Source organism: Anguilla rostrata, chromosome 19, assembly GCF_018555375.3.
Source record: "Anguilla rostrata isolate EN2019 chromosome 19, ASM1855537v3, whole genome shotgun sequence".
NCBI lineage: Eukaryota > Metazoa > Chordata > Actinopteri > Anguilliformes > Anguillidae > Anguilla > Anguilla rostrata.
The window spans coordinates 9,754,612-9,773,988 of record NC_057951.1 but is presented as its reverse complement, the minus strand read 5'-3'; the positions used below and the strand labels follow the sequence as shown (position 1 = coordinate 9,773,988).

The 19,377-nt window shown below is 53.8% G+C and overlaps 1 protein-coding gene across 6 annotated transcripts in view; it reads left to right on the top strand.

Moving 5' to 3' along the window:
- LOC135245882 (cortactin-binding protein 2-like) overlaps window positions 1-19,377 on the top strand; it is a 35,028-nt gene that overhangs the window by 13,151 nt on the left and 2,500 nt on the right. For 5 of the 6 annotated variants that reach the window (XM_064319243.1, XM_064319242.1, XM_064319244.1 and 2 more), the window contains 19 exons: window positions 6,304-6,528; window positions 6,612-8,001; window positions 10,347-10,526; window positions 10,884-10,983; window positions 11,367-11,517; window positions 11,748-11,969; window positions 12,316-12,433; window positions 13,200-13,430; window positions 14,273-14,368; window positions 14,566-14,645; window positions 15,598-15,684; window positions 15,942-16,041; window positions 16,389-16,619; window positions 17,046-17,233; window positions 17,715-17,893; window positions 18,041-18,246; window positions 18,590-18,769; window positions 18,961-18,994; window positions 19,076-19,166. In XM_064319243.1, coding sequence (XP_064175313.1) covers window positions 6,304-6,528; window positions 6,612-8,001; window positions 10,347-10,526; window positions 10,884-10,983; window positions 11,367-11,517; window positions 11,748-11,969; window positions 12,316-12,433; window positions 13,200-13,430; window positions 14,273-14,368; window positions 14,566-14,645; window positions 15,598-15,684; window positions 15,942-16,041; window positions 16,389-16,619; window positions 17,046-17,233; window positions 17,715-17,893; window positions 18,041-18,246; window positions 18,590-18,769; window positions 18,961-18,994; window positions 19,076-19,166 — 4,089 coding nt within the window. The remainder of the gene's footprint in view (window positions 1-6,303; window positions 6,529-6,611; window positions 8,002-10,346; window positions 10,527-10,883; window positions 10,984-11,366; window positions 11,518-11,747; window positions 11,970-12,315; window positions 12,434-13,199; window positions 13,431-14,272; window positions 14,369-14,565; window positions 14,646-15,597; window positions 15,685-15,941; window positions 16,042-16,388; window positions 16,620-17,045; window positions 17,234-17,714; window positions 17,894-18,040; window positions 18,247-18,589; window positions 18,770-18,960; window positions 18,995-19,075; window positions 19,167-19,377) is intronic. The other variant, XM_064319245.1, reaches the window with a different exon arrangement.

Sequence of the window (19,377 nt, the reverse complement as noted above, 5' to 3'; positions counted from 1 at the left end):
CGCCCCTCCCCCATCTCTACACCACGATCTTTGCCCTTATCAACTGATTGTTCCGTTTCCCTGACGATTTGCCCCGTGACGTGCAGAACAGCTGGACGTGGCACAGTTTCTCTGATCTTTCAGCTCCAGGGGCTTGGTTGAGTGAGGTCGGTCTGTGGCCAGCTGTGCACTGGACTGCTCTGGGAGCTGTAGCTGTTGCTTGGGGCTTGCAGGTTCAAATCCTTATTAGGGAGTGACATGATGGAGGGCCTTGAAGAGCTAAGGCTATGATGGGGCTACTTATTGAAAAAAGCAACAACAACAACAAAAAAAACCCCCAAAAAATTAACACAGTACATTACAGTTATACGTTGTATTCCAGTACATTACCTAGCTTCCATACTCCAGGCCAGACTTTCTGTGTGGTGCAATATTCAACACCAACGTCTCAGAGGAGTTCCCATTGTCCCAACGGTTACTGGGATGACACTGGGGCTGTTGTTCCCAGCTCCATGGCTTTCGCGGTGAACCGGCACAACCGAGCGGCCTAAAAAACAGCCTTGCGGTTCTGGAGAGAGAAAATGCCGACTCCCACGTAACCTGCGGGAGGGACGTTCTTCGTCAGGACCGCGGCCTGCCCGTCACTGGGTCACGTGATCCGCCCACGGCGACCGTACAGGCTGGGGCATTGATATCCTGCACAATATGGCCCTCTGTGTCGGAGAGCTGTTCCGCACAGTCTCCCATCTGCCGCTAATGGTGGGGTAATTTCCCCACGCCGCTCACCCGCCCACTCCCGGGTGCTCTGCGAGTCCTGCCTCTCATTATCTCCAGAAGGACGTCTCCAGTCTGCTTTAAAAAAACAAAAAAAAACAAGAACTGTGCATGTTTCACACTTATTACATAACATCTTAAGAGATTTGTCTTGCTCGATACACGGTGATCCTCGGAGGCGTCGGGTGTTTAAAGAACACAACACGTTCCCGGTTTTGTTTTTTTTCTTTCTTTTCTTTTTCTTCATTCATGTAATTCATGTGGCCCACGCCGCAGAGGGGCAGTTGGCCCGGCTCCCCCTAGTGGCCCGTGGGGCGTGGGCGTGACCCTGCCAGTGGCCTTTCTGGGCGCTACGGTTTCGGAGTGAGTCAACATTCCGTCCGCTCTGGCCTCGCTTTTCCCAACGGCGGAGTTTTCCGGAAACTCTGTGAGGTCCGTGATCCCAGCTCCTCACCACTCCGGCTTTGTGTGTGGAGAGAGAGAGAGAAATGGAGAGAGGGAGAGGGATGGGGGGTAAGGAGAGAGAGAGAGAGAGAGAGAGAAGGGGAGAGTGAGAGGTAGGGAGGGAGAGAGAGAAGGAGAGGGAGAGACAGACAGAGGGGGGGGGGGTCCAGTCTGGTACCTACAAAGGGAGCAGTGTGTGTGTGGGTGTAGTTGAAAAGCTCCTTGTTCCATCCAGGCTCTGTGCACAAAGCCCCACAGTGAGGCTGACCCCCTCAGTGCCGGTCAGACGGTCAGCTGCTGCAGGTGCACCGAACCTCCCCCCCCCACTTTCCGGAACCCCTGGACTCTCCTTCCGGAACGTGGGTTGGACTGGAGCAGGGGGGCTGGAGGTGGCCGGGTGGGGACTGTGATTGACGAGGTGGAGGATACAGGCACTTGACTGATACGCGTATTGATCTGACGGCTTTGGGCTTACCGGGCCCCGGGGACCGCATGTAACCAGAAGCGCCGTGGTGGAACCGTTTATTTCAGTGAGCTGAGAAGATACTTTTTTTTAATGAAATCAATCCACACTGTCCATCCTTTTAATGGCTTCCAGGAAGTTCCTGTTTGTAGCTGAGGTATTCCCAGCGGGGGGGTCACGCCTTGGTCAGGGACAGGAAGTAGCAGATCCTGTCCTCTCTGAGGCTCTCACAGCACCGTGACCATACGCGCTTGTTAATTATGTAACGAGCATTCTGCAATTAACCTGGTACTGCAGTTAACTGTGCTGCATTTAGCTGCATGATATATGCCATAATTGCATGCTTGTAATTAAATATGTTCTTTAATTGCATGCATGCTGTAATGAACTATTCAAGCTATGCAGTGTATTTAACTACTTGCTATCCACTACGATTAATTACATGCTGTAACTGTGTGCTGTAATTAACCTCCTGCCATCATTAACGGGGTGATACTGTCTGAAGTGTAGCGTCCCAGTGGCCAAAGGGAGGCATTCATTTATCTGAATGTCACCGCGGGTTCTGGGGCTCTGGTCTGTGTGGACTCCTCTGAATTGGGTCACCATCCTGGGGCTGTCAGAATCTCCTATAAGACCGCATGGAAACGGCCCCAAGCTGGGCAGGGGCCTGGGCGGTACATCCCACTGGTCACAGCGGGAAAGCGATGCCTTTATATATGCCTAAATATAAAAATTATATATATATATATATATTTATTATATCATTAGGGTCAGCTGCACAGCTGTTATGCAGAACCGCTGCGCGTTTAATGCATTTCGAATGCGAGGACCGCTCTGCGCAGTCGTGTGAGAATCTGAAATCGTAAATGCTGCGTCCATTTTATGGGGCCAGCTGAGTTTATTTATACCGCTGGGCAGCACATCACAGTAAATATTGAACTCGACTGCTCGTCACGTTGAGCAGAGCTCGGCCACGTGAGCGATGGAAATCTCTCCAGCCGATATAAAATTCAGATGCTCATAAATGCGTAATTAGTGGGGTCTTAAATAATGGATCGGGGGGAGGGGCTTTTCTTGGCTGTGGATTTTACATGCTCCGTGCTTTCAGTGCAGCTGTCAGGAGTCAGGGTTTGTATTCTTCCTCCCCCTCTCTCTCCCTCCCTCTTCTGTCACTTCTCTCTTTCAAAACTCATCACTCTCTTCATCCCTCCTCTGTCACATGCACACGCACTAACACTCACACACAGATATGCACACACACACACACACACACACACACTTGGCTGGCTCTGAAGACCTCCTGCTCAGCGGTGTATTCCTGTAGGTTGACACTAGCAGTATGCAGCAGCACTTGACCTGTGTAAACAAACAGCACCTGTGACCTGATGCTCTTAATGTTACGCCAGTAATAACCCCAGTCTCTTGTTTGTAGACCCGATCCAGGGGGCGCAGTGCCGTGTAAACAGTGTGTCCTCCTAAGAGTGTGCACGAGTGTGTGATGCTACGCTGTGTGACGCACTGAATGTGAGACTGCACGGTTCTGCGTTTGGGGGCAGTGTGTAGGTAGAGGCGTGTAGTGCGCGATAGATTAGAAGCGAATTTAACTCTCCAAAGTTGATCATTCCACCATGCTACAAACAGAACCTGGTTCAGCGTGGTCCTCTCTGGCCACCGTACTGGGGGTGGGAGAGCCGATCTGAGGTATGGTTGACTCCAGGTCAGCTTTTAAAAAGCCTCCACCCCCCCCTCCTCCTCTTCCCCATGCCATCATCTGAACTGCAGCTGTGAGGGTAGGGTGCCATGGAAACACTGCTCGCCTTCATGGCATCATGCGTTCTCCAAAATGTGAGAATTTGGGTGCGTTTTTTTATTGGTCGAAAGGTCACTGGTGTCCCATAACGTTGTTTCTTTTCACACTTTCTTTTTTTTTTTTGCCGGAGCCGGTGTTGCTGTCCATCACTTTGACTGACAGATGAATGAATCATGTCTGACGTCGCGTCGGCCCGGGCGGCGGGCGTGACTGTGACTAATGGCTGCCTGTACAGAGTCGCTTCGACTCCCTGCGTCTGCTTTACGACCCTGATATTTAATCCCTGTGTGTGTCCTGCTGTCCAACACGAATCCTCTGATATTCCTCATGGACAGCGGGGATGTTGACTGAATGTGATTTGAAGGATACTGACAGAAAGCAGTTTCCCTCATCGCCTCTAACCCTGCAGAGACCCATCGTGCAGCTTGTAGGGGGTTTGGGTTGTCCCCCTATATGCCTCTAAAAAGGTGAATACAGTTTTAGCACCGTTTCATTTCCTGTGTCATCCGTCTTCGCTGTGTGGCGCTCCTTAAGGTTCTCAACGCCTTTTAAAGGCATTTGACACAGTGGAAAGTGCGCCTTGGAGTGCCGGAGGACGTCTCTTGCCGTCTCTCCTGTGTAAACACTCTTGGAGAGGAGCGCAGCCGTGTTTGTGTTCCTCAGATTCAGGGGGAGACCTTTCGCCTCCCTTCTGCCCCCTGCTGATAGAGCTGGAGAGCTGCACCCGGCCATCCCTGAATAACCCGCTGTGTGATTTTGATCAGCGAAGAGAGGATTATTTGGGGTTCCCCACTGGCTGTTTGTGGTGTCCAACCTCGGGAGTGGTGGAGGGGGGTGTTTTGGGGTGGGGGGGGCTGGATTTGGATGCTTGGAGAAAGAGCTGCAGATGTCTGACTCACTCTGCTGCAGCTCTTTCTCCCTCCCTCCCTCCCTCCCTCCCTCTCTCCTCATTCCTGTCTAGGTTTATGTGTCCTGGCACTGTCATTGGTGGCCTTATGGTGATGTGCTCAGCACGGTTGTTTAGATATTTCTAAGAGCGGTCTAATGGAATTTGGCCCTGCAGTCCCTTCATATTTATTTATGTAGAAAAATTGATTGTTTCCTTCGTTGGCAAACAGCACTGCCCCCCCCCCCCCCCCTTTAACACGGACAAAGCACCTACTCATCTAACATGTTCACTTACAACACTGTTGGATCTGTTTTCCCTGTCCTACAGTGAACCGGCTGTGTGTCAGTCAATAAGTCAGCCAATCAAACGGTGCGCTTCCCACAATGCATTTTCCTACAAGCAAGTCAAGTGCTGACACACACGGCTTAAATGAACGACCGTGTTGCTTAGCAATAAAAAAGGGGGGTAGAGTCTGTTCTGCAGACTTGTCCTAATTATCTTGTATATATTTTTTCAGTTGTGTAGGAATTAATGGTGCCTGGCAAAATACAAGTAGCCCCAGTGTTCTCTCTTACTCTCCACGTCCTCACAGGCTGGGGATTTTCTCTCTGCTCGATGATCTAGAGGAGCTGAATCTGTTCCCTCAGGCCTTGTCTGTCTCTGTCTGCCTGTCTGTCTCTGTCTGTCTCTGCCTGTCTCTGCCTGTCTCTGCCTGTCTCTGCCTGTCTCTGTCTGTCTGTCTGTCTCTGCCTGTCTGTCTGTCTCTGCCTGTCTATCTGTCTCTCTGTCTCTGCCTGTCTGTCTGTCTGTCTGCCTGTCTCTGTCTGTCTCTCTGTCTCTGCCTGTCTGTCTGTCTGTCTGCCTGTCTCTGTCTATCTGTCTGTCTCTGCCTGCCTGTCTGTCTCTCTGTCTGTCTGCCTGTCTCTGTCTGTCTGTCTCTGCCTGTCTCTGTCTGCCTGTCTGTCTCTGCCTGTCTCTGTCTGCCTGTCTGTCTATCTGTCTCTGCCTGTCTATCTGTCTGTCTATCTGTCTCTCTGTCTCTGCCTGTCTCTGCCTGTCTCTGCCTGTCTCTGTCTGTCTGTCTGTCTCTGCCTGTCTGTCTGTCTCTGCCTGTCTATCTGTCTCTCTGTCTCTGCCTGTCTGTCTGTCTGTCTGCCTGTCTCTGTCTGTCTCTCTGTCTCTGCCTGTCTGTCTGTCTGTCTGCCTGTCTCTGTCTATCTGTCTGTCTCTGACTGCCTGTCTGTCTTCTGTCTGTCTGCCTGTCTCTGTCTGTCTGTCTCTGCCTGTCTCTGTCTGCCTGTCTGTCTCTGCCTGTCTCTGTCTGCCTGTCTGTCTATCTGTCTCTGCCTGTCTATCTGTCTGTCTATCTGTCTCTCTGTCTCTGCCTGTCTCTGTCTGTCTGTCTCTGCCTGTCTGTCTGTCTGTCTCTGTCTGCCTGTCTGTCTGTCTCTGCTGTCTGTCTGTCTGTGTCAGCCTGTCTCTGTCTGCCTGGCTGCCTGCCTGTCTGTCCGTCTCTGCCTGTCTGTCTGTCCGTCTCTGCTTGTCTGTCTGCTGTAAACCTGTGAGCCCCAGATCCCCAAAGCAGCTTCATTACTCCTGAGTAACTCCATTTCCCCCTCAGTCTGTCTGTTTGTTATGCTCTGATGGATACTGCTGAAAGATTAGATTCTCCTACTGCACGCAGGAGGAAACCGGATCTGTCTCTGTGTGCGGTACGTTCATCAGACCGGCTCGATGTGGTTTGGGTTGCAGGCCGGGCATGGGCAGAAGGGGGCAGCAGGTGCCAGCTTGTGCCCCGCTGAGCGGCTGTGGGGCCTTCCAGCGGCATGCTGGGATAGCCCTGGGAGGCTAAATGCGTGTGCGCTGCGGTGCCAAACACACTCGGGAGAATGACCGCCTGTCCGAGCTCACCCCGCTCCTCCTCCTCCTCCTCCTCTTCCTCAGGCCCCCCGGAACGAGGCCTTCATCCAGGAGCGCTACGGCCACTTCAACCTGTCGGACCCCTTCCTGGCGCTGCAGCGCGACTTCGAGTCTGGGGGCGGGGCCAAGGCGCGGCGGGCGCCGTGCGCCAGCCCCCTGGCCGTGCTGGAGGTCGTCATGGCGCACTGCCGGAGGATGCAGGAGCGCATGGCCGCGCAGCTCGCCGCCGCCGACGCCCGGCAGAAGAAGGTAGGCCCCGCCCACGATTACATCACACACAGTGACACCCCCCCCCCAGGCGCAGGTGTGCAGTGACTCTGTCCGTTTCGCAGCTGGAGCAGGAGAAGGCGCAGCTGCAGGGCCTGCAGCAGGAGCAGCGGCGGCTGTCGGCGCAGCTGAGGGAGGAGCGGGAGAAGGGCAAGCACATGGTCAGCATGCTGGTGCGCGAGTGCAAGCAGCTGAGCGCCCGGGCGGCCGAGGAGGCGCGCCGCTGCCAGGAGCTCTCCGCCCAGCTGGAGGAGGAGGCGCGGGCCTCGGGCCGGCTGGGGGAGGAGCTGCGGGCGGAGCGGCAGAAGGGGCAGCAGGCGGAGGCGGCCTCGGAGAAGCAGCTGTGGGAGCTGGACACAGAGCGGGAGCAGCTGCGGGCGCGGCTGGGCCGGGAGGAGGCGCGCGGGGCGGAGCTGAGGGAGGAGAGCGAGGCGCTGCGCCGCCAGGTGGAGGAGCTGAGGACTGAGAGGGAGGCCCCGCCCCCTGAAGCTACGGCCGCGCCTCCTGCAGCTGTGGCCCCGCCCCCTGCGGACGAAGCCGCACCCTCCGCGGACAAGGTGGCCACGGTCTCCGTCGGCGTGGGGACCGATCACGTGACCTGCCGGGTGGCCATGTGTCAGACCGACCCGCCCGCGGCGGAAATTGGCATGGAGGGGCTGAGGAAGGCGCCCCTCGCCCTCCCCGCCAAACCGTCCCCCGCCAGCTACGGGGGCGTGGGCCGCGGGGCGCGGGGGCTCCCCCAGTCCGAGAACGGCCCGGGGGGGCCCGACCCCTCTCCAGCGCCCCACCCCACCGGGATCAGCCCGCGGGTCCAGGCCGCCCGCTACAAGTTCCAGGCCCCCGCCGAGCAGGACCAAAACGGCACGCCCAGCCCCCCCTCCCGGGACCTGTCCCCCAACAACCGGGACAGCTTCGCCGCCCGGCAGCAGGCCCGGCACACCGTCACCCAGGTCCTGTCCCGCTTCACCAGCCCGCCCGCGGGGGGCGCCCTCCGGCCCGGCCCGCCCCACCCCGCCCCCGAGGGGGGGGGCCCCGTCCCCGCCCGGCTGGGCCCGCACGTCGGCCTCAAGTCCCCCACGCCGGGGCGGATCGACCGCGGCAACCCTCCGCCCATCCCACCCAAAAAGCCGGGCCTCTCTCAGACACCCTCCCCGCCCCACCCCGCCATGAAGGTGTCGGGGGAAGGCGTCAGGCCCCCGGCCCCTGGCGCGGGGGGACTGCCCAAACCGGCCACGCCCCAGCTCCCGCCCAAGCCCGCCGTCGACCTGGCGGGCCGGGGGGGCGGCTGTCCCGTCCCAGCCTTGACAGCGACTCAGGTGGGTGCCGGCCCCGCCCCGGAGCAGGGGCCCCACCGGCCCGCATGCGCAGGGTGTTCCCCTAGCTCCCCCGCCCCCCCCGCTAGCGCCGCGCCCCGTAGCCCCTGTGAGTCAGACAGCCTCCCGGCAGCAGCCTCAGGTAAAACACCTGGCCCCGCCCGCCCGCACCTCTCTCTCCTCCTCTCTCGCTCTCTCCTCCCGCCGCACTCACAGACGCTGTCAGTCAGCTCAAGGCCCGCCTCCTTCGCTGGCTGTGATCATTTCTTTGCACTAAAGGCCATAGCTGTGGGTGGGGGAGGTGGGGGGGGGCGAGTCAAAACCTTAAGAGATACGGTTTTGCACAGAGGCTAATCTGGCGCTGTTCTATAGTCGAGTCAGTGCTCTCGGAACAAACGAACCCACGTCTTTATGCTTATTGACTCCAGAGGAGATGGTGCTTCTCTAGATTTCATCCTGTGAATGGCCGCTTTCTCTCACCCCCCCCCCCCCCCCCCCATTTCCGCCCGCTTCTCCCGGATCTGGTTCCCCCGCGTGCGCTGAGCGACCCAACGCCGCTCGCGCAGGCCAGGTCGGATCCGCCGATTCTCAGGTTCTGGGGTTTCCTGTGAGTAACCGTAGTAACCGCCTCCCCTCTGAAGCTGATGCCGGAGGCTGCTCTGTCCCCTTTTTGACCCCCCTTCACTGTCGCATGCCGCGCACGTCTTCCCTGACCCCGCCCCCGTCTTCCCTGATCCCGCACCCCGATCCCTCTAACCCCTCCTACCCCTGTGTCACTAACCCCGCCTCCCTGCGTCTCTTGCCCTGTGTCTGTAGTCACGTCCTGGCTTTCGTCCAGCCAGCAGTAAGCAAGCTGTGTTCTCGGCTCCTGTCGTGTTGCGTAAAAAGTGTGGATAACCAGAGTGACGCGTAAAACTGTTTAAAAAGGCGCCTAGGATGAGTGAGAAATTTAAGAGGGAGGGGAACCAAGGCCCTCAGCATTGACTGTGTGGGCTGTGCCTGCTGGTGAACACTGTCTGTACTTCCCCAAGTACTTGTAAACTCTTCTCAGTTCACTCTCAAGTCTGTATAATTGCTATATCTTCATTGGAGTTTGATATTATTTTTGAAATCTAATGTGGGAGTTTAAGATCGTTGTTAACAGTTATGTAATCAAAAGCCCTAGGTGCCCTTTGTGAAAAGTCTCTTCCTGGAGAATTGGCTGCATTACAAAATGGTTTGTCTTGGGGGCCAGGGATTGTATTTAGTTTGAATGATTCCAGTTTTGAGGCTTGTTAAATAGCTGACACAGGCTCTAATACAGTTTGGCTGCTCTCTTTCCTGCCTGTTTGTCTCTTGCGTATGAAGTTTGGCTGTTAATGGCATGTGATGCTTCCTGTTCACTGACACCTTTCTGACCGTTGGCAACTTCCCATGTTTAATTTTAAAAAGTTATTTACGCAAGATGCTAACCAAGTGTATTTCTCTGATCTTAATTTAGTACCATAATATATATATTAATATATGATGGATATACTATTCTTCTGTTTAAGTATTTCCGTTTAAGAAATTATATTTCAGTTTTATTTTGTCATGATTGTGGTACAACTCATGCCAGTGCAAGGAAATGCCAAAAAAAGCCTAATTTGCATTGACACACTTTCTAAATCTAAAAAAACTCTCTTTACTGTATGCAGATTGATTTTATTGATTCTCAGATCCATTCACCTAATTTTTCAGCTTACTGCAGTCATAACACAACTCTTGTCTGTAAAGGTGTGTTGGGAGTTGTTGAAGGGAAGGGAGCAATGTTAAGCAGGTCTTCCTGCAGTAACGGTGCTTTTTCCTTTCAGAAAACTTCTCTCCCATCTAAGAAGAAAACACCCGTTTGCCCTGTCAAAAAAACCTGCGTTTATAGTGCTGGAACTCTACAGACCTGGCCTCTGCCACAGAACTCATTTTAACCGCGGTGCAGACCGCTCGCGCTTGTCCCGTGTCTCTGCTCGGTTGCGGTGATCCGCACCGGCGGCTGAACCACGCCCCTCTCTCTCTTTGTCTCCTTTTTCAGTTATTGAGGCGGAGTCCTGCTCGCAAGGTCTTCTGTTCTTTGTACAGTAAAATCCACACGCTTAACCGCCTGTCCTCCAAGAGCACCAAATAACGCCGCCACCCTACTGACTCAGACCCCTTTCTCCCTCCCAGTGATCTAATACAACTCCAGCACTGCCCCCATGTGGCTGGGAGGAATAATGAGAGACCAACTTATGCTTTACAAAAAGCTTATGAGAATATAATAATTAATAGCAGTTTTTTTCCACTGCCTCTACAGAGGTTAATCCGATTACTTTCTTACCTCTTAATTTGTATGAACCAACATTGGAGCTGAAAGATCTGGCTGGTTTATAACTGTAGTCACCACCCCTTTCTCCTCCTCCCCCCCCTCCTCCTGCCCCCAGCGCGTGACGCCTTCGCTTCCTCCCTCTAAACCGTGTGACTCTTAACTCCCAGGCTGGTGTGCGCCCGTAGCCCCCCCGCCAGGCTGCGGGGGCCCCGTCCCCCTGGTCGACGGGCGCACCCTCCTCCTCCTCGCTGCTGCCCAGGGAAACGTCACTTTGCTCTCCGTGCTGCTCAGCCCCGGCGAGGGAGGCGCCGCTGCCTTGTGTTCTGCTGCTCAAAACGGACACACAGGTGAGGGGCCCCCCCTGGTTTCCATTTTAGGTCCCGGCTGTACTTTTGACTTGGATCTCCAAGTGGAGTTTGAAATGAAGGTAGTTTTTTTTTTTTTTTGGTGTTTACTGTAGTTTGCCATACCTAGGATGGAATGAGTGGTCAGTCGATTAGAACTGTAAACCACTGTGGAGATTTGCATGTGGGATGTCTTTTATAGATAACTCAAGCAGAGGTATGATATTTGAGTTTCTTGAGATATTTACAGTTAGGCAGTTGGCCGATGCACTTATCCAGAGTAAATTACAAAAGTCTCTCTCTCTCTCTCTCTCTCTCTCTCTCTCTCTCTCTCTCTCTCTCGCGCTCTCTCTCTCTCAGAATGTGTGAAGCTGCTGCTGGCTGCAGGTGTTGCCGCTGAAGTTCCAGATAAAAAGGGCTTTACGCCTCTGCACACTGCTGCCGCCCACGGCAAGCCCAGGTGAGAGAGAGAGAGCGAGCGAGAGCGAGAGCGTGCGAAGAGAGTGTGAGAGAGAGTGAGAGAGGTGCTCACCGTTGCTCAGCGCCTGAGGTACTCCTGTGTATTCTGGTGTTTCTTATACGCAAAACTAAGTCGGAGTCTTGCTGTAGTTCTTTGGCACTTCTCCCCGGTGGAGTTTGCTTCATCTTTCTTGTTTACGTTGGTCTTTCAATTCTGTAATTTCCACAGAGAGTTTAGTTTGAGTTGCCCTGCTGTGTAAAGTGTGCAGACACACAGGGGCAGTGTCTGCCTCAGGCTGTCCGGTCCCCTCCCTGTCAGTCGGACTCGGTCGGTGGGGGTCGACTGAGCGGCGGCTCCTGTGTGTCTGGCGCGTGCGTGTGCAGGCGCGTGGAGGAGCTGGCGGGCGTGGCCGTGGACGTCGACCACGCGGCGGCGGACGGGCGGACCGCGCTCTTCCTGGCGTGCGGGAGCGGGAGCCCCGACAGCGTCAGGGCCCTGCTGGACGCCGGGGCCGACCGCACCCTCGTCACCGCGGTAAGACCCCAAAAAACCCAGCGCCGTAAAAGGGTGCTCGCCGGTGTTCCCATGGCAACGGGAACAATCTAGCCGCCTCTTTTTCGCAGCAGCTGCTTTTTTTTCCCAGCATCCTCGTGTTCTCACCAGGGTGTAATTCAGCCCTTGGTTTTTTAGCTGTTGCAGTAACAAACAAAAAAAGATTCGAGGGGCAGCTCCTGAACCCGCGGGGGTGTTTGTGTCGTTCGCAGGACGGCTGGACGACCCTGCACGCCGCGGCCAGCATGGGTAACGCCTTCTGCCTGGAGCTCCTCCTCCACCACCCGCCCCCCAGCGCCGAGCCCGCCTCCCCTGCTGCCGTGACCGCCGCCCCCCGGGACAAGAGGCCCCCCCTCCTGCCCAGCGCCCTCCTCAACCACTGCAACCGGGACGGCTGGACCCCCGCCCACATCGCTGCATCCAAAGGCTTTAAGGTCCCCCAGCCCGGCCTGTCAATCACACACACACACACACACACACACACACACACACACACACACACACACACACACACACACACACACACACACACTCAATCTCTTTCTCACACACACACACACACACACACACACAATCTCTTTCACACACACAATCTGTTTCTCACACACACACACACACACACACACATACAATCTCTTTCTCTCACACACACACACACAATCTCTTTCTCACACACACACTTACACACAATCTCTTTCTCACACACACACTTACACACACACACCTACACACATGCCATACACACAGGGTTTTTCTGACACGGATCTGTGTGCCTTTCAGAATTGTCTGGAGGTGCTGTGTGGCCACAGCGAGCTGGACATTGAGAAAAGGGACAAGTGCAACCGGACTATCCATGACGTGGCCACAGACGACTGCAAAGACCTGCTGGAGAACCTGGGTGTGTGTGTGCGCATCTGCGCGTGTGTGTGTGTGTGTGTTCACGCTCCCTTGATTTGTCCTATATGAATTGTTAGGGTTTGTCGCCCTGGGTACGCTTTGGGGCTGTGCTTTGTCTTTATGGGGTTGCAGACCATGGATTTTAGGTTTTATGGAATTTGAATTAAAATGGTCTCACAGTAGAACATTCACTCAAATAACAGCCTTGGAAACTGTGACGGGTGTCCTTGAGAAATCCTGGACTGCGTCAGTGATGGAGGAGCTCAGCATGTCACAGTGTTGCTTATGAAAGGGAGTCATTGAGTCTGCCATCTGGGTCAGGGGTTTTTTTTTTAACCCACAATGCACTGCCACTGTACACTCTCTCGCTCTGATAATGCTCTTTGTCCTCCGGAACGTGTCGGAGAGAGAGAATTCTTCAGCGCGTCACAAAGAGTGCCGTTACATTTTCATGAAATCACCAAGTGTTCGGTGTAAATATGCATCTGCTGGGAGAATGGGGCCCGTTCATGACTCTGACGTGTTTGGGGGTCTGTCATTGTGGAGCCCCCGCTGTCATATGTGGGCTTTTAATGCCCCGTAAAGGTTGGGTTCAGCCCTGTTTCTGTGTGCCTCAGGGAGCGACGGCGTGCGTCACGCGAGAGCGCCTCTCAGGAACTCCTGTAAACTCGGTGTTGCTGTGGCCCTGTTGCTTAGCGCCGGTGTAGCGAGTCTGCCGGTGGTCTCGCTCCTCTCACCCGCCGTCCCCGCCGTCCTGTGCCCCTCAGACTCCTACAGGGTTCTGATCCGGATCCAGAGAGGCTCGGAGGAGCGGGTCTGCACCGTGGACATGCTGGAGGACGGGCTCACCGTCGGCATGGTAACGGTGCGCAGGGCCACCGGCTGGGCGGAGCTGTCCCAGAGTCTGACCCGGGCCCTGTCCGCTCACTTCCTCCTGTTGAGTGGGGGCGGGGCTTCTCTGGGGCTCAGCGCCGACAGCGTCTCCTCCGTCCTCATTGGTGAGCCACTTCAGCGTCACATGACCCTGCATATTCCACCTACTGCCCGGCAGACCAGTTTCAATATGTGCTGACACTTGTTACGCCTTCACTAGGAATTCTGAAGTACTTTCTCAAGGTTTGCTGAGTGTTCCATTGGTGAATGGTCACAAAGTACAGGATGAGTGACACGTGACCTGTCCAATCAGCTGGGTGGGTAGTTCAGGCCACCCAAAGCATCGAGAAAAGCAGGATCGTAAATTCCGCCCTGGTAAATAAAATGTGTTTATGCCTTCAGCTGTCATTTTATTGCACTGCAGTGCAGAGTGTGTGAAGGTTAAATGCGACTCTCGGTAAAATGAGCTAACCTTGCAGGACCTGGGTCCGCCCCCGCTGGTGGAAACACGCAGAGGCTGATTCACACAGCGAGAAAGGAGGGGAGGGGGGCGACTGGGCGAATTCGGAAAAATCGGTTGATGGAATAGATGAAACGGACAGCAGGAAGCGAATGCATTATGCAAGAGAGAGAGAGAGACGGAGATGGAGAGAGAGAGAGAGAGAGTGGCAGAGGATACTTAGTGCGATACAATTAAAGAAATGCACGGATTGTTCCGTCCTCCTGGAGCGTCTCTCCCCTGAATCAGAGAATCGCTGTCTGTTTCCCTCTCCCCCATCCCCCCTTCTCATCCTCTCTCCTCCCTCCCCCACTCCTGCCGAGCAGAATCACATTTACACAGTGTTCCTTTTTACGCAGCCACGAGCCGGTATTATCTGCCCTTGCTGTGTTCTGATCTGTTGTGCTTCTGTTTTTTTTTAATTATTATTTTTTTTAAATCTATTTTTATGGCAATTATTTTTTTTAGGTGATGCTGTTTGGCGCCCTGGCCAGCCGCTCTCCCCGTCGCCGTGGGACCTGATAAGGAAGCGTCACTGTCAGCACCTGACCGTCAGGCTGAAAGGTGCGCTGGCCAATCCCGACCGAGCGTGCGCCCGCTCCCCAACCTTCCGGAACCTTCTCTGCACTCATGTCACAAATAACTATGAATTGATGGATGATTGGCTACCTGTGATTGGCTGGAGGGGCTGCTTCCTGTCTGGCAGGCGGCGGCAGGCTTTGCTCACCCCCCCCCCCCCCTCCCTGTTTGTCTCCTGACAGGCCTGTCTGAGTCGTCTCTGGAGGAGCTGGTGTATGATTCTCTGATCCCCCTGCAGCTGCTCCAGAACTACATCCGGCTGGTGAGGGGGGGGGTCGTGCGCGCTAACGAGGGTTGGGGGTGTGTGGGGGGCGGGGCCTCTTCCTGTCACTCACAGTTCAGGCCAGGAGGACGATCAGAAAGCACTCTGTGTCTGCCCTGTGATTTAGGAGATTATTTTTGACACGAACCTTGAGCTCTCTTCTCTGTTTAATTTTAAATTAAAAATTTTTTTTTCATACCTGGGGGTACAGGATGTGTGGGCGGTTCAGACCAGCTGACAGTAGCATTTCTTCCCGGTGTGATTCAGTCTTTGTGGGCCCTCTTGTGGCCAGTCCTTAATTGCGCAGTGTAGAAGAAGTCTGGCTTATTTTCCATATATATATATGTGGTCTTGTGGGACATTGCAGGTAGTTTGTGGAACACGTATATTTTGCTGAGATCAGCTCTCTCGGAGAGTTGTTTCCATTCAAACACAAACCGTGTAACTGTGCTGGATTTGTGCCTGTGCCTTGCTGCCAGAATGTTTATAAGCTCTGTCTATAACAGGAGGTCTATAACCTTGCTCCTGGAGAGCCTTTGGGTCTGTTGCTTTTCGTTTTTACTGGGCTCATGTTTGATGAATTAAAGCAAGTGATTTAAGGGTTTGACGCACTTCACACTGGCCTTTTTCATTTAGAAGGGGCTGCTGATTTTTGAGGTGAAAACTAGACCCAGCCACCCTGCTGTTCTCCATGCTGCACATAAATCCCCTGTTTATAACTCCCGTTTTCAATAGGGGGTCCTCTCGTAGATACTATAGGTGGTACCTGGCCAACTGCCACATGCACAGATAGAAATAGAAACACCCCCCCCCCCCCCAGGTCTGCAATTGCAACCACGCCACACACCCCCTGTGAAATGCATGCCTCATGCTGTGGATGAATGGTATTCTTATGGCTGTTAATGCACTGATGGTGCAGGTTTTTAAAACAGAATGTCTGTTTCCCCTCCAGGTGGAACAGTATCGCAATATCATCTTCCATGGCTTAGAGGGAAGCTGCCAGGATTATATAGCCAATCAAATCTGCCGATGCATAAAGGTGGGCTTACTGTCACCAATCAAAACCCCCCTCTGCTCACGCTGCAGCCACAAGGGGCCGACTTAACTGATTACAGTGAAGTGGTTAAAACCCTGTTTCAGATGCTTATAAAAGAGAACCAAATCTGAACTGCGGAATGTGCAAGATAAAATTTCATACGTAGCTATTCAATTTCTTGCTGAATGTTACATCTGTGGTGTTATATGTGATAATGGCTGTCTTTAATGCTGTCTAAATAAAAAAAAACATTCCTTCAGCACAAACAGGAAGCTATGGGCGTTTGCTGTGACATCATCAGAGTGGAGGTGGATGAGACCCTGTCCAAGGAACAGCTGGTGGAGACCTTCATCAACTGTGGTACAGACATTTACCTCCATCACTTGTCTGTACATATTTTTCCTGTTCAGTTTTTAGGAACTGAGACGTTTTGGCTTTACCGTGTTCTTTCTCCTCGATTTGAGATGAATGTGATGACTTCTGTACAGTGTTATATGTATTTTAAAATTGTCAAAAAAATTCATTCATTCATCCATCAGTGCAGATCTAGTGCTGTCCCATCAGTCTTGGGAGTGCTCTGTGTTTCTCACCCAGCCTGGTGCTGGACATTTACATTTGTCCACCGTTTAAATGAAGATGGTAAGCGTCACTGCTATCCTCTTTTCTCTCCTCCTCCCTTCTTCCCTCCTCGTTGTGTTTCTCTCCAGGCTTCCTGGTCCCCGAGCGGCAGTGTGTGACCGGTGCTAGTGTGGTGGTGCTGCTGGAGGGTCTGGAGAGAGCCCGCTCCCTGTCGGAGCTCCTGGGGGACCTGTGCGAAGGGCTGGAGAACCGGGGCTCGGCCTACCCGCTGCCCCTGCTTCATGGTGAGGCCTGCTCTCAGTGGCCAGGGGGAGCTCTGGTTCCCTGGGGCTCAGACTACCCGCTGCCCCTGCTTCATGGTGAGGCCTGCTCTCAGTGGCCAGGGGGAGCTCTGGTTCTCTGTTAGTTCCTCTCTGGGCACTTAAATCAGCTTCAGCAGACATCGGCTTCACACGCAACACAAGCTGAGGGTGACATTCACACATTTGCTCGCCAACACAGGCGTTCGATATTTATATAAAGAGTTGGGTGAAATTGACTGGTTTCAATGCTGTACGGTATAATTTGAATATGATGCTATTCTCTAGTTTCCATGGAGGCTGTAACTCACAGAACTGCAAGGGTTATGAACTCTAATGTTCCCATAGACGATTGTGGGTTGAAAAGTCAATTCTTAATCCCGCTGATCCCCTCAGGTTTAGATTAAGGTAGCACCTCATTCCTTGACTTTTCTTTGAGGTGAGTTAATGAGGTTAAAGACCCCGCCCACCTCTGTCCCTCGACAGCTCAGGACGGCTGCGGCCTGCACCACTTCCACGAGGGCGGCTTTCTGATTGGCACGCTCACCAAGCCCCGCCTACATGGGGCGGAGCTTCTGCTGCAGCAGCACTTCCGCTGGGTGCAGCTGCGCTGGGACTCAGAACCACTATCTGGCCTCCTGAACCGACACCTGAACAGGAAGCTGGTGCACAAGGTCAGAGGCGGGGTGGGGCGGGGCCAGGGCAGGGGTGGGAGGGGGGTGCATGGGTTTATGGGCCATTATATGTTCAGTACAAATTCAGATTTTATGGTATTAACTTTCACATGTTCAATAAGCTGAAACATTGATGGAAAAAACCAATGAACCATATATTTCTATGCATTTGTCTAATTTAAAACATATGAAGAAGTAGGTAGATTATTCATTTGTATGACAGAATGACGCAATGAAAAATGACATGACATGGGTTTGTAATGTAGACAAAAATCTGTGTGGAGTTTCCCACAGTTACAGCTAAAGCAGGTTTAGTACATTCCAAATCCGATTTGAGATCCCTGGGGTGTAGAGTGACATCACTGTGACATCATTGCTGTATGTGTGGCCAGTGTTAAAGGGCACACTGTTGTTTCAGAACGCGTGTCCCTTGGTCACACACATTCTAACACAGGTGTGCCCTCTGCCGTTCCCCCTGCAGATGAGGGGCCAGGTGCCTCCCGCCTCCGACGTGCTGAGTCGGACTGTGGCCTGGGTGTGCGCCGTGTGGCAGCAGCTCAACTCCTGCCTGACCCGTCTGGGGGCCCCGGAGGCCCTGATAGGGCCACAGATGTTCCTGTCCTGCCCCGTGGTACCAGAGCAGGCCCAGGCTGTCCTCAAGTAAGTCTCTGCTCGCCTGTGCCGATTACAATCCACAGTCTCCCACTCGCTGCGGTTATCTGGGTAAGAAACAGTCAGAGCGGCAGCCATGTTGCATGAGGTTTATCATTAGGTAAAAGATATTTTCGGGTGTGTGTGTGCGATCAGGTGGCTGTCCCGGCTGTGGAACGTGGTGGTGGTCCCCCGCGTGGAGGAAGCCATCGGCGCCAGGGTGACGGCCAAACGGTCTCCGGGCCAGCGCCAGTCGCCCAGCAACAAAAACCTGTGTCCCAGGCAACAGGCTGTGGTGAAGGCTGCCCTCAGCATCCTGGTCAACAAGGCCGTCCTGCAGGGGTGTCCACTGCAGCGCACAGGTGCTTACAGGGCTTGGCTCTGCCTTAGCAAATACAGCCCCTACGCAGTTATGGTTCTTACAGCTCTATGCTCAGTTACGGCCCTCAAGTATACACTGCACACTCATTACTGTGTCCTAGCGTACTTATACCCTCACTATTCAACCCAGGAGTGCATGTATTATAATTTGTGTTCTGGCAGGACACAGCCTCCTTCTGTTTTATGTAGCCTAGTGCTACATATGTTTGTGGGGGGGGGGTGGTTAAAAATAGTAACAGCTAATCGCAGAGGATGGGTCTGCGTTCTTTTCATGTCAAGTTTCATTTCCTTTGAGACTCTTTTTTTTGTTTTTTCCTGACGCAGAGATAGATGAGCACCTGCCGGCATTCCAGGGCGGTGGCTTCCCCCTGCTGTCACTCAGCCCGAATAAGGGCGGAGCTAAGAAGGGGCGGGACGCCGCCGGCTGGCGGAAGGCTAGCACCAGCCCGCGCAAGAAGGGCGGCCCCGCCCCCGCCTGGAGGGCCGGTGGCACGCTCAGAGAGGGTGAGCGGGGGTCCCACGTGTCTCTGGAAAGGGGGGTTGCCTTATAGACCTTGGAGGGGGTTGCTTTAATGACTTTATGGCTCTTATATTTATATTTAATGGCTCTTTGGAAATCAATTTCTCTCTCTCTCTCTGTCTCTCTGCCTCTGTCTCTGTCTCTCTCTATGTCTATCCCTGTGGCTCCATTGCAGGTTTGCTGTGCAGCACTGACTCCAGTGGCCAGAGGTAGGCGCTAGTGTTGGGGTGGCGGTGCCGAGACTGTCGGAAGGAGTGCTGTTTTAAATCCGTTTGCGTTTGCTTCGACAGGGAGGACGTGCAGCTGTCTCTGAGCTCAGATGACCTCATTCAGGAGCTGCAGGCCATGTGCAGCAGCCGCTCCGAGCCGGACGTCAGTAAGGTAAGAGCCCCGCCCCCCGAAAGGGGACCAAGGACAGAATGTAACTAAGGAAATGCATGGAAATTCACATTACCACATACAGGGAATGCATGAATGCAAGCATCAGCACATGAATATGGGCAGTGATATTCTTAACTTAGATGACAGTGTATTTGGTCAATATAAAGAAATATGTGCCAGTAAATGTGTCTAAAGATGCATATCATCAAAA